At 44.3% G+C, this 15,126-nt stretch overlaps 1 protein-coding gene across 4 annotated transcripts in view; it reads left to right on the forward strand.

Moving 5' to 3' along the window:
- The window catches only part of LOC139260278 (titin homolog), a 106,148-nt gene that overhangs the window by 75,001 nt on the left and 16,021 nt on the right, over positions 1–15,126 (forward strand). For all 4 annotated transcript variants that reach the window (XM_070876684.1, XM_070876687.1, XM_070876685.1 and 1 more), the window contains 2 exons: positions 1,028–9,469; positions 9,568–9,675. In XM_070876684.1, the coding sequence (XP_070732785.1) occupies positions 1,028–9,469; positions 9,568–9,675 (8,550 nt within the window). The remainder of the gene's footprint in view (positions 1–1,027; positions 9,470–9,567; positions 9,676–15,126) is intronic.

Here is a 15,126-nt window from a genome sequence, read left to right on the forward strand (position 1 = left end):
GTGATCTTTCCTTCCTTCCCTTCCAATTGCCAGTTTGACCCTCCCACTTCCAACCCATGATCTTTCCCAATTGCCGGGGACTGTCCCCAGTGGTCCCTGGGTATGGCCTTCTGCTGTTAGCTTTCCCTCCCGGCAGTGGAACATCCAGCCAATCTGGCTGGCCATCAAGCGGGAAACTGAATTAAAAAATGAAATTGAGGTCCTGCTGTTAAATTCGGAAGGACATACGTGCCCCTGGGATTTCCAGGTTTCTGCCCCGCTACCCTGCTCCTCTGCTCCCCTGCTCCCTCCCCACTTCCCTATAAATATCCGGGCCAATGGGACAAAAAGCACTCGTTACATGATAAACGGCACGGAATTTGTAAAGCTCCTTTGTGATTTTCATGGTTGAAAGAGGCTTTTTCTGACCATGCTTTTTTTTTAGAGATGATATGAAGAAGGCAGAGTTTCAGACAGTAAAATATTGTGGATGCTGGGATTCTGAAATGAAAGCAGAAATTGCTGGAAACACTCAGACAGTCAGGCAGCATCTGTGGGGAGAGGGAGTTTGGGTTAACTTTCCAGGTCGATGACCTACGTTCGGACATAATCCTACTTTCCAGCATTTTCTGTTTTGATTGCAGAATATTAAATGTTCAGACTTTCCCTCTTTCTCTTGTACTGGGAGAAAAGAGAGAAATGGGAGTGGCAGCTGTGGCAAAAAAGTAAATTTGGGATTATTTTGATGTTGAACCAAAATTTGTGAGATACTTTGTTGTGATAATTTTCTGCTTGCAATAAGACCAATGACATTCATTGTCTTATACTGATTGCCATTTGATAGCTGGACTGACCTTTGATGCTAATTATGGTAGAGCAGGAATAGTTAACTTACTATCAAACTGATGACTGAATCAATGCATGCAGTGCTTGGCTTCAGCACGTTAATTCTGCTGCATGTGGACTGAATGAACGACTACCCGTTTGTATGTCAAAGTTAATCTTGGTATTTTAGTATGTAATTTTCCAACTTTTGCACTATTAACAGCCCCAAAACAGGAGACAATGATGACAAGTCTCCTGAAACTAATACTGAAAACAGCCTGAATTCAACGTCTCGAGAAATCCTGGTCGGACAAAAGGAGGCATCGGCAGAATGCGAAGAAAAAGCGAATCTTCAAATCACGGCTGATCCAAAGTCCCCTTTATTATCTGAAAATAAAAATAGCTTATGGTCTTTACTGGACGATGCTGCATTTGAAGGCGATGCCTTGAAAGTAAATAACATATTTGGTGAGACAGAAACTACCTGGGCAGCAGATACTGGTCAGAGCCCAAAAGCCAGCTCCTCACAAGTACAGGGAAATACTGCAGTGAGTGCAGCCGAGGAAAGGTTGTCAGATCTATTGTATCATGGTGAGCAGCTGGACGGAACAGATGAGCAGGGCTCTTATCCTTCACCTCAGGGCACAGTTGGGGGAGATCAGTTACCTGCCCAAGAGACTGAGTGCGGCCTAGTGTTGCCAGCACCAGGATGCAAAGAATCCATTATCGAGGAAAAGCCTGCAAAAAGCACAGATGGCAAAAGCGATCTGCTAATGGTAGAAATTCAAGACCCAAAGTATCTGACACCAGCGAGTTTAGAAAAACATGCCGAGTATGTGACAATCGCAGGTCACAATGTTGTCGGTCATTCTCGAGCCAAAGTTGAAAATGAGCAGCTCACTGAAGAAGTGGTCACTGATCAAGAAGAAAAGTGTGTTTTGCCAAAGGTCAACCTTAAAGAAGGTTCTATTTCAGTCTCTGAATATGTGCTAAACTTGTCTGAGGGAGTGGCACGAGAGGGGAGTGAGTTGAGTTTGAGCTGTGATACTGATCACCACCAAACATCGAACAGTGAAGAAAATGATTGCAGTCTTCTGACGAGTACAGAAAATCAAAGAAGCCCTGCAAAAATGGAGTTGCTGTCCATCGACACATCAGATCTTGATATTGCTAAACTGAATGCAACACTGTTAGCGGTCAGTGATGAGCAACAGAAAACACACAATACTAAAGAACAAGAAAATATCTCCACAGAAAATGCCTGCAGCCTTGTCACTAGGATCGAGAATATTCCAGAAACTGTTGTGCCGAGCTCGAGCCATCAGAATCCCAGCTCTGGGAGAACAAAAGAAAAACTAAAGGGTTTCAGTTGCGATAGTGAACAGGGTCAAATATGCAATCAGGAAACAAAAACTAATGCTTGCAAAGGAGGTTTGGGCAGTCTTGAAATGCAACTGGAAAATACTGTATTTCCAATCAACCCTCAAAACCTTGATGCATTGGAGCCGAAAGAGACAGCATTATTTTTCAAGAGCGAACAGCAGATATGTACCAGTGAATCAAAAGGAAACGTTTGTGAAGACTATGTGTGGAATCTTCAGGAAATCACCAAGTCAGCACCGAGTTATCAGAATACCTATTCCGAGAAAGCACTAGATGAGCCACTGGGTTGCTGCTGTGACGATAACCAGCAAACACGAGGCAGTGAGAAGCAAGCAAAAGCTTCTGAAGATAAATTATTCACTGTGCGGATTGACACGGAAAACTATTCTTTCCCAGAAACGTCCAAACTGACACACTGTCAGGACATGGACTTAGTGGAAGTGAAACAAATGTTACTGGGTTTCCAAAACGACCAGCAAGTCTGCAGCACTGAAAAACAAGATGGCAGATCCGAGAAAAATGGGCGCACCCTTCAAAGTGGTCCAGAAAATGGGCTGTTGTCAGATAGAATGGGGCTGTCTTCGAGCTCCCAGGATCCTGATTCAATGGAAGTGAAAGGAGAACAACTGAATTTAACCTCTTCTAGTGAACAGCAAGAAGATACCAGTGAGATACAAAATCAAGTCTGTGAAGGGGGGTTGTCTGAGGAGGGGTTATCTTTTCAAGAGAACATGGGTATAGAAAGCAAGCTGTGTTCAGACATGTTTGGGTTGACCCCAAGCTCTGAGACTCCTGACACATTGGGTGTAAATGAGATATTGGTTCTCAGTGCTCAACAACCACAGACAGGTACCAGCATGACAAAAGAAAACGATTGCGAAGGAATTGTGTGTAGCCCACATGACGTGCGTGTGGAATTATCACCGAGCTCACAGATTCCTGGAACAGATATACCGAAAGAGACACTATTATCTGTCGCTAATAAACAGCTAGCATGTGGCAGTGAAAAGCAAGAGGAGGCTTTGAAAGGAAACCAGTGTGAGTTGCAGACTAGATTGGAAAGTTCCATGTTCCCAGAAAGCAGTGAATCATTGCTTAACCTTCAAAACTGTGGTTCAAAAGAAGCAACAACAGAGAAACTATCAGATTTCAGACATTTCACTGGACAAACATCAACATGCTCTACAGAAACACTCTATCAAGAAGATCTGAGCAACATTCAGATAAAAAATATTATAATCCCAGCAGCCATGCAGCTGCCAGCTGGCTCGGACTTTACTGGTACAGCTGAAATGAAAAAGTCATTAATGTCTGTCAGTAGTGAACAGACATGCAGTGGAGAAAAGCAAGAGAAAGTGTCTGAAGAAAACGTGTGCAGCCCTCCAGCTACAATGGAAAGTACTTTGTTTTCAGAAACGGCGGATTTGCCACTTGCTCCTCAGAATATTGGCTCAACAGGCACAGAAAATGAACAGTCGCCTTTGAGCCATGGCAGTGTACAACAAACAGCAGAGAGAGAAATCAAAGAAAATCCCAGTAAAGGAGAAGTGTGCAGCTTTCAGACTGATCGGCAAGATACGATTTCAGAAAGAGTGGAATCATTGCTGGTCTCTCAGCATACTGCTGGCGCTGGAGTGAAAGAGGCATTACTGACCGTCAGTGGTGACCAACTCCAAACATTCGTCAGTGAAGAACAGCAAAAGGATTATGAAGGAAATGTGTGCAGTCTCCAGAAAGGTCCTGAAGATACTGTACCCTCAACAAGCACAGAATTGGCACCGAACCCTCAGGATGCTGCAGCTAAAGATTTGTTGGAGGGTTTTGCTCATGAGCAACAGCAACTGTGTGGTAGTGAGTTCAAAGTAGGCCTCGATAAAAAGGATTCTGACAGCCCTCCGACGCCTGTGGAAAATATTATAATTCCAGAAGTCACTAAATTACCATTTAGCATGCAGAATCCTGATGCAGTGGAACTTGGAGAGTTATTAAAGGGATTTAGCAACGAACAGCAGCAGGCAAGTAGTGAGGTAGCCAAAGAAAGAGACTTTGAAGAAAACATACAGAAACTTTTGACTGACATTACGAAGGTTATTGCCACAAGCATGGATTTGTCACCCAGCTCAGCGATGCCTAGTATTGATGAACAAACAGAAACGGAGTTTAGTCAAAGAGAACAGCAAACATGTGACCGAGAAAAGGTGTCTGAAGACGATATTTGCAACTTCCCAATTGGTACAGAAACCAGTTTGTTCCAACTTACCAAGGAATTAGCTCCTACAACTCAGAATATTGGTTCAATAGCCACAGAAAATGAACAATTGCTTTTGAGTTACGATAACGGACAGGAAACAGCAAATGGGGAAATAGAAGAAAATGTCTCTAAAGAAAAAGTGTTCAGCTTTCCAACTGATCGAGGAGATATGATCTCAGACAGAGTGGACCTGCTGCCTGTCTCTCAGCATACTGCTGGCCTTGGAGTGACTGAGGCTTCACTGACCGTCAGTGGTGAAGAACTGCAAATGTTCGTCAGTGAAGAACAGCAAAAGGATTATGAAGGAAATGTGTGCAGTCTCCAGAAAGGCCCTGAAGATACTGTACCCTCAACAAGCACAGAATTAGCACCGAACCCTCAGGATGCTGCAGCTAAAGAGTTGTTGGAGGGTTTTGCTCATGAGCAACAGCAACTGTGTGGTAGTGAGTTCAAAGTAGGCCTCTATAAAAAGGATTCTGACAGCCCTCCGACGCCTGTGGAAAATATTATAATTCCAGAAGTCACTAAATTACCATTTAGCATGCAGAATCCTGATGCAGTGGAACTTGGAGAGTTATTAAAGGGATTTAGCAACGAACAGCAGCAGGCAAGTAGTGAGGTAGCCAAAGAAAGAGACTTTGAAGAAAACATACAGAAGCTTCTGACTGACATTGCGAAGGTTATTGCCACAAGCATGGATTTGTCACCCAGTTCAGCGATGCCTAGTATTGATGAACAAACAGAAACGGTGTTTAGTCAGAGAGAACAGCAAACATGTGACCGAGAAAAGGTGTCTGAAGACGATATTTGCAACTTCCCAATTGGTACAGAAACCAGTTTGTTCCAACTTACCAAGGAATTAGCTCCTACAACTCAGAATATTGGTTCAATAGCCACAGAAAATGAACAATTGCTTTTGAGTTACGATAACGGACAGGAAACAGCAAATGGGGAAATAGAAGAAAATGTCTCTAAAGAAAAAGTGTTCAGCTTTCCAACTGATCGAGGAGATATGATCTCAGACAGAGTGGACCTGCTGCCTGTCTCTCAGCATACTGCTGGCCCTGGAGTGAATGAGGCTTCACTGACCTTCAGTGGTGAAGAACTGCAAATGTTCGTCAGCAAAGAGCAGCAAAAAGATTCTGAGGGGGATATGTGCAGTCTCCAGAAAGGTCCTGAAGATATTGTACCATCAGCGAGCACAGAATTAGCACCGAACCCTCAGGATGCTACAACTAAAGCAGAAACATCAGAGGGTTTTGAATGTTCTGCTGAACAGCAACAAATGTGTGACACTGAATTCAAGCATGGACTCCCTAACATGAAATTAGACCAGTCTCAAATATCTTTGGAAAACATTTTTCCTCGAGAAGCCAGAAAATTGTCAATTGATATAGAGAATCCTGATGTAGAGGAACAAAGCGATACATTAGTGAGGTTCAACAGACAGTGGGCAGATGGTGAGACAAAAGAAAAAGTATTTGAAGCAAATGAGGAAAATCATCAGATTGAGGCTGGAAACATTTCAGAAGTACTGAAATCACCAGCCAGCTGCCAGGATCCTGATGCTACAAAACTGAAAGAAACAATAATTGGGTTCAGTAGTGAACATCAACAAGTAGATGACAATGGAAAACTAGAAATGGCTGAAGAAAATCTGTGCTGCTTTCACACTGCTGCAGAAAGTATGGATAATGTTTTGACCCTGAAAGCTACGGAATTGCTAAGAGCCCTTCAGGATCCCGGTACAAGTGAAATGAAAGAGGAACTTTGGAGCTTTGGTATTGATCGAAAGCCGCAACAGATAGCCACAAAAGGAATAGAAGACAACTACTATGAAGAAAAGGTAGGTTGTCTTCAACAAGGTGAAGAAAATATTCCAGAACCCGCCACCACAGAATGTACTGCTCAGTATCCTAACACTGAGGCATTGAAAGCGAGATTGATGAATTTCAATTGTGATGTAGATCATCAGCGTGGGAATGCAACAGAAGTAAATGTTTGTGCTGACAGTATGAGCAGTCTTCAGGTGGGAATGAAACCCACCCTTCCAGAATCCATCACATGTACACCGAGTCCTCCCATTCCTCAGGCACTTGAAGAAAATGATAGAGAACTGGAATTCAGCAATGAACAACAACAAATCTACAGTAGTCCAACAGAAGAAAACATCGACGAGGACAATGTGTGCAGTCTTATGAGTGTAATTGAAAATGTAACAGCACTGCCTATAGATTTATCAGCTGGCTCAGAGGATCACCACACAGAGGAGGCAAAGGAAAACACACTGGGGTTCAGTTGTGAAACTGACAAGCAAGAAAAATGCAATGATGAAATGAAAGAGGAAACTTGTGAAGAAAATGTACACAGCTTCCAACTGGATGCAGCAGATACCCTCCCAGTAAGCACGGAACAGATTCCCACCGTAGTGACTCCTAGTACGGCAGAAGTGAAAGAAGCATCACCTGGTTTTATTCATGAAAAACATCAAATATGTATCAATGAGGCAAAGGAAAACGTCTGTGAAGAAAACCTTTGTATGCTTCAGATAGTTCAAGACAATATTGTACTTTCAGAAGTCATTGAACTGACACCTGGCTCGCAGAGTACTGACACATCTGAAACATCCAAAGAAACGTTATTGGCGGTTGTTAGTGAACAGCTGCAAACAGGTGTCAGTGTAATGAAAGACAGCGTTTCTGACAATGATATGGGAAGCCTTCAGTCAGGTACTGAGCATACTGTACCAGCAGCAACCATGGAACTGACTGCGAGCCTTCAGAGTCGTGATGAAGAGAAAGGAGAAGAGACATTGCAAAGTCTTCATGGGGATCTGAAACAAGAACACCTGCTCAACAATGAATCAAAAGAAAACCTTCATGAAGAAAATATGTCAAAAACAAGTACAGAAGACATTAAGCTCTCGGTGAGCATGGAACTGACAGATTGCACACATGATCTTAATACTGCTGTCCTGCCAGAGTGTGTAACGGGTTTCAGTGGTGAACATCAAGCAGAAAGCATGGACAAGCTCCAAGTTGGCAGTGCAAATAATTTGTTTGCAGAAATCATCAAATTGATACCTGGTATTCAGATTCGTGATGCAAAGGATGTGAAGGACATACCGATTTTAGGCAGTGAGCAGCAGCAGCAGATGTGCAGCAGTGTAATTAAAGAGGAAGAAGCAAATGGAAAAACTGTACATGTCTTGCAGAGTGCTGTGGAAAATATTATAATCCCTGAAAGTATGAAATTGGCATCAGCACCTCAGGATTCTGAGGCCTCTGAACTGATGGCTTTCAGTGATGAGCAACAGCAGATATGTAGCAGTGGAATGGAAACAGAAACCTGTAAAGGTGATTATATAGAAAATAACTTGTATCCAGACATCACCATGATGTTGCCATCTAGCCCTCCGAAAAAGGATAACGTGGACTTTAGGGAGAAGCTATCAGATGGCAGTTGGAATACTGAACAGCAAAATTGGAACGTTGAAGTACAAGACAACGTCTCAGAAAAGAATATGTTAAAATTAAAGACCAATATGGAAATGACTACACCCGCAGAAACAATAAAATTGCCATCGAACTTGCAGATTCATGAGCTGGAGAATGAAAAAGATTATTTATTGGCTTCCACTCTTGATGGTGACACGAATCAAATTTCCAGCGGAGAGCCAAAAGAAAAAGTCTTTGAAGAAGATGTGAAAAGCGTTAAGATGGGCAGAGAAAGTATAAGCCCGGAAGCCAATAAATTGACACCCATGCCTCAGGACCCTGACATAGAGTTGAAGGGAACCTCGTTGGACTTTGAGAATGAACAGCAGCATACCTGTAACACTGAAAGCAAAGAAAGGATCAACCTTCCAGCTGACACTGATAATATTTCAGCCCAAGAAACATTTATGAAACTGCTATTTGGCTCCCAGAAATTTGATACTGAGAAAGATGAAGATAAATTATTGGGTTTCAGCCATGACACTGAACAATTGACATGTAATGGTGAAACAGAAATAAATATCTTTAAAGAAAATGCATGCATCGATAAGATGGGTATGGAAAACTCTGTTCAGCCAGAAAGTGTGAAATTGTTACCTAGTTCTGATACTGCTACTGAACTGCAAGAGACGACAAACAATTCTTTTAGTGACGCTCAGCAAATATCCACTACCGAAAGGGAAGAAAACTTCTGTGTTGAAAATGTACATAGTCTTGAAAATATAATTCCAGAATCCAATGAGCTATCTTCTAATTCCTTGGATTCTGACACAACAATAAAAGAGGATATTTTAAGGCAAAGACATGACAGTGAGAAACAACAGACCCTGAACTTGAGTGGAAAAGAACGCGTTTACGCAAATGGTGTTGGGAGCATGGAAACAGACATGACTTTTGGAATAGGTCCCGAGATAGAGTTTCCTCATTGCAATCTGTCTGTTTCTGAAGCTGTGGAAATAAAGCAGTTGTTGGCTACAACATCAGATAGTGAACAGCAACAGACAAATGACAATCTAATTTCACATAGTATTTGCAAAGAGAAAGTAAGTTTGGAGATGGATTTTGCTTTGGAAAGTGATAAACTCCCAGAAGCAGTGGAGAAAGAGACCATTTCTGCAGGAGACACAGACTATAAAAATGATGCTGCAGCTCCGGAAACTCGGCTCACAAAATCCATGACCAGTAAAAGCAAGGAACGCAGCAATTCAACTGAACACCTGCTCTTGTTCCACACAAGAGATGCAACAGAAAGTTGCTTAGAAATAGATGCCAAAGAACAGGAAAACATTGTGGGTGTTCCATCAACAGGGAATTTTGCTGGAATAGATCAAACTTCCATTAAAAAGTCCTATATGTCTGAGACTAAATTTGGAAATGAGTGCTTATTTGCAATCGAACCAACAACCAGACCAGGAGGCAGATCCCCACACACATTAGCAGATGTAAAGAATGAAGGGGTTCTGCCAGCTGCATGTGAAAACACTGAAGTCAGAATAATTGAAAACGGACTTAAAGAAGGATTAAAGATTGAAAGGTACACAGATCCTTGCTTCTATACTTTACCACATAAATGTATTTATATCATTATCAAATTTTCTAACTGTTCTTTTTCCTGCTCTCTGTTGCCTGTAGTCCTTCTCCTGAATCTGCCTCTTCTTCTTCTGCACTTGGAAAGGATGCTGTGGGTGTAATTTGCACAGTAACAACAGGTGCACTGGATAAAGGCATCATGACCACAAGGTAGACAAAGACAGTAATAATTGGACAAACTGGCATCCAGCCTTAAATTAATGTATCTCTGTACATAGTATTGATGTTGACAGTACAGAAGGAGCCCCTTTGGCCCATTGTGTCTGTGCCTGCTCCCAGCTGGAACAAACCAATTTGAATCCCACTGCCCGGCTCCCTCCACATATCCCTGCATCTTTCTCTGCTTTATAATGTATCTGTTTTTCCCATAAATGATGCAACGGTCTCTGTTTCAACTACTATCTCCAAAAAGTGCAAAGAAATTTCTCTTAACCCCTCTCCTCACTCGCTTTGTGACAATTTTAAATTGGTGATTCCTCATCACTTTCGCCCCAACCAGCAGAAATAGTCACATCTGATTTATTTTTATCAAAAACCTTCATTAATTTTGTTATATACAGATGCTATAAAGTGTGCAACTAACCATCAATGATGTGCACACATTCAATGGATATTGGGACAGCCTCATGAGTTAGAGATTTTCTGCTCATTGAAAATGATTATCTTTAATCATAATTTTATATAAAATTAGTCATTTTTCAACAACTAAAACCATATAAAAACTTCAAGAATTAAAAAATATATATCAAAGTATGTTTTCTTTTGAGCGCTCCAAGATTTGAGCTGATGGAGTAAGGCTTTTTCTTCTCTCCACTTTGCATATACATGTACAAGTGCCTCATTAATTTGTTGTTTCTGCATTAATGCACAATGTGATATATTATCATATGCAGAAAGTTCTCATTGGTGCTTATATATTGTTAAAAGTAACTGATACAAAAAACGTATTTATTGATACATGCTACTGGTTATGGACTCGAAAGTGGGCCATAACCAATTTCTACCCTGTGGTTTGTGCAGAGTTCAGGGTGGCTAATTCTGCATCTGTTTGCTCTGTACGCTGACGATGAATGCCAAAATGAAAGAAATGTTTTATTCTCGACAATTAACATCGCACAACATTTTTGAAAATATTAGGTCTCTCATGGGTAGTACAGGATGTAGAAAATGTTTTTTGTTGCTTACTGTAGTCCTGCTGCAGTCTAAACATAGTTGTTCACCTGTTGCTGCAATATAGCAACATATCGCATAATGGATGAGGTCGAACATTGCTTACTTTAGGGATATTGAAAGATTACGGGCTGGAAATTCATCATATCGCTCACTTACTGCCTAAAAATGTGAATTTGATTTTTTTTTAAATCAATTAATGCTCACGGCCCAAATACACAAATTTGATCACTAAGATCCATTTACTGCCCGCCCTAAATACCATCCTGAAAAGTATGGTCTTACCTGATTTTAGCCGATCTTAACTGGATGGTACGGATGCCATTTTGAAAATGGGAGTATTTGATGAAAGGCTGCTGATAGCCTAACACTTAGTTTACAATCGGACTTATAGGGATTTGGAAGCGATTTTTACAATTTCAGCACCAATTTCAGCTCAGTCCACGTACATTCTTACCCCAGTCCAAGTGCATACCTCCCCCAGTCGAAGTGCCTTACCCCGGTGCAAGTGCATCCTCCGCCAGCCAAACTCCCTCCTTACACCAGTGCATAGATGGGGCATTGTGTAGGAATTGTTTAACAGGTTTATTGGGTATGAAGTGAATAATGACAGAGTCGTGACTTCTGGATTTCATAATAAGAACGTGATCCGTCTTCCCTGAGTTCACTCTCTCTCCTCTAATCCCTTTCCCGCCCCCCCCACCCGTGTCTCTCCCTTCTCAGTCTCTCTCTACTCTCCCGGTCGCTCTCTCACCCCACCACCTCCCGCCCTTGGTTGCTCTCTCTCCCCTGCCCCCTCTCCCGGTCGCTCTCTCTCTTCTCCCGCCCCTCCCACTCGTGCCCTCGCCCCCTCTCACGCTTGCGCCACCGCCCCCTCCCCCTCCTGCTCGCGACCCCGCCCCCTCTTGCTCGCGACCCCCCCTCCCGCTCGTGCCACTGCCCCCCCCCTCGCGCTCGCGCCACCAACCCCACCCCCCCCGCTCACGCTCCCGCTCGCACCACTTCCCTCCTGCTTGCGCCACCGCCCCCCCCCCCGCTCGCACCACCGCTCCCCCCCACCGCTCGCACCACCGCCCCCCCTCCCGCTCGCGCCCCCGCCTCCTGCTTGCGTCACCGCCTCCCTCCTCCCGCTCACGTCACTGCCTTCCTCCTCCCGCTCGCGTCACTGCCCCCCGCCTCCCGCTCGCGCCACCGCCCCCGCCCCCCCTCCTGCTCGCGCCACCGCCCCTCGCCTCCCGCTCGCACCACCGCCCCCACCTCCCGCTCGCGTCACTGCCCCCCGCCTCCCGCTCGCGCCACCGCCCCCGCCCCCCCTCCTGCTCGCGCCACCGCCCCTCACCTCCCGCTCGCACCACCGCCCCCACCTCCCGCTCGCGCTCCCGCTCGTGCCACCATCCCCCCTCCTGCTCGCGCTCCCGCTCGCGCCACTGCCCCCACCCCCCTCCTGCTCGCGCCCCCCCGCTCGCGCCCCCGACCCCCCCCCCCCGGCTCGCGCTACCCCCCCCCCCTCGCTCCCCCTGCTCGCGCCACCGCGCCCCCCCCCCTCCCCTCCCCTCCCGGTCTCGCCCCCCCCACCTCCCTCCCCTCCCGGTCTCTCTCTGAATGAGAGGAAGGTTCAGAACATAGAATCACAGAATGATGTAGCACAGAAGGAAGCCATTCGGCCCAACATTGCCTGTGCCAGCTCTTTGAAAGAGCTCTCTTCTTAGTCCCACTTGCCTGCTCTTTCCTCATAGCCCGACAATTTTCTCTTCCAAGTACTTATCCAATTCCCTTTTGAATGATACGGTTGAATCTGCTTCCACTACCCTTTCACATAACCTCGGCTGGCACTGCAGTACTGAGGGAGTGTTCTAATGTCTTGAGGTGCTGTCCTTCAGATGAAATGTTAAATTGAGATCCAGTCTGCCCTCTTGGGATGTAAAAGATCCTATAGCGCTACTCGAAGAGCAGTGAAGTGCTCCCAGCATCCTGACCTAACCTTTACCCGTCAACCAATGCCACAAAAAGACACATGAACTGGCCATTCTTCTTCTTGTTTGGCGGACCTTGCTATGATCAAATTGCCTGCCATATTTGCCGACATAACAATAGTGACTACTCTTAAAGTAATTAACATTTAAAAACTTGTTTTGGGACGTCTATATAAGCACACGAGCGAATGGAGAAATAAACTTGATTCTACGTAATAGAACTTGCATTTATATAATGCCTTTCACCGCCCAAAGTGATTCCCAGCTGCTGAAGCACATTGTGTAGTCACTGTTGTATAAGAAATGTGTTTATATATTATTCAAGTCCCAACATTTGCGTTAAGAGACAAGGTCGTTGTCAACTTGGACCTGTATTCCTTGATTTATCTTCACAGAGCAAAGTTCAGAAATCAAACGTGTTTAGTGAAACTTAGCCACTGAATCGTTATTTCTGAAATAAAGGTGTTTATCTTTAGCTATGGGACCGGCTGCCCTTGCACTCGGTTCGCGACTTGGGTCATACGTGAGAAATTATTAATTGGATTAGATATCCAGGAACTGGGAGTGCCCATGGAACCTCAGCCCAACCAGAGTCAGCACGTCCTGGTGAAGATGGGAACATTCTGCATCACTATTGCTTTGGACTGATGTGGTTGTTGACATCTGTGTTCGGGGCGAGCGCTGCAAGGGTGGCCCTAATTGTCGTGGCAAATGTGGGTAAATTTAGTGTTGGTGCCAATATGAATATGAAACTGAGGAGATTAACAATACTCAGTCTGAACCAGCGGTTGTGTCAGTGTTTCTATCACCGGGGTTAGTAATGACAAGGCTGATGTCAGTGGGATAAAGTTCAGACATAAGCAAAAGTGAGAATTGGAATTCTATTCTTCGAACTGATCCTTCCTTGGAAATCCCAACTGCCTCTTGTATGATTTTCTCAGCCCCCTCGCCGAGCTTGGGCCGGAGCGGGGGAGAGACAGGTCGGCAGCCTGACAGACGCATGCGCACATCTCGGTCGGCGAAAGAAAATAGTGCGCGCGCAGAACTCGGCCTCCGATCTTTGCTGAGTCTAATGGCCTGCACTGCCCGCTGCACCCTGTTCCCGCTCCCGCCCGCTATATTCTCATCAAATTCCCGCTGGAGGACCTCAGCAGCAGCGGGCTGTAAAAAATGAAGGGCCGCCTGAATACCGCCGAGAATCGGGCGGCAGCGGGACATGAGCAATTTCGGCACCATAAGATTTTAATACTATATTTACTTGTCACTATACAAAATTATAGAAGATGGAAATAACTATTATTCCAACATAGTTCCTCTTATTCCGAGTTATCATTTATTTTATGGTGGATTTGCAGTATTTGCTTAAGATTATAAGTACTTTATTTGTTTGTTCTGCACTCCTTAAAACATTTTGTCTTTTTCGGACTTATTCACGACTTTCACCGGTATTTCTTCCCTGATCTGATCTCCCGCGGTGGATTTGCAGTTTTTCCTGAACCTGCAGCTGGTGTAGCTCAGTCACAGGGAGGTTTTCCCAGTCGAGTGTCTAGTGACCAGCACCTGTCCAGGTGATTATTCAGCTCTGGCAGAGTAAGTGACTCCAGTCTCGATATCCAACGTCAGCATCAAAATGCCTCATAAACCTCCTCCTGTTGTCCTGGCACAAAGATCAGTTTCCCTGAGCAACACAAAGAAGCTGTGCCATTTTCCGAGCCTGGATAGGGTAGGGCATCCAACTCTAACTATTTAAATTACCCGTCCCCATGATTTGAGATGGGGTCCATATTTTTGGTTACAAGTGGACAGAAGTTCCGGATCTGACACATGTCCATCGGCAAAGCAAGGACTCTGCCATTTCAGGGCCCTTATTTATGGTACTAAATCCTCAGCATAGTGAGAAAGCAAAATAACAGATGAAAAGATTTTCGAGAAATATTTTGAGAGATTTCGTTGATCCTATTCTCTTTTTTGCTGATGTACTGTTGGATATTTGCTTTCTGCTGATTTAAATCGGTACTTTTCATACATCCTTAAGTCGTGCTTTATTGGTATTTCCAGCCCGACAATCCTCCGCAATCTCTGCACTCCACCATTAGCGGCCGTACCTGCAGCTGCCTAGGCCCTAAGTTCTGGAATTCCCTCCTTAAACCTCTCTACCTCTCTCTCTTCCTTTAAGATACTCCTGAAAACCTACCTTTTTGACCTAATTTTGCCCTAATATCTCCTTATGAGGCTTGGTGTCAAATTTTGTTTGATAACATCCCCTTGGGACATTTTACTACGTTAAAGGTGCTATTTAAATGCAAATTGTTGTTGTTTTTGGGTGTCATCTTTGCATCTGCTTTTGATTGGTACTTTCTTTACCTTTTTACAGTCGTGATTTAATGAAATCGGGTTGACGCAAAAACCTGTGCCATGGACAAAACGTATGTTGCAAGCAAAGGTTTTACATATAGAT

This window comes from Pristiophorus japonicus, chromosome 3, assembly GCF_044704955.1.
Source record: "Pristiophorus japonicus isolate sPriJap1 chromosome 3, sPriJap1.hap1, whole genome shotgun sequence".
NCBI lineage: Eukaryota > Metazoa > Chordata > Chondrichthyes > Pristiophoridae > Pristiophorus > Pristiophorus japonicus.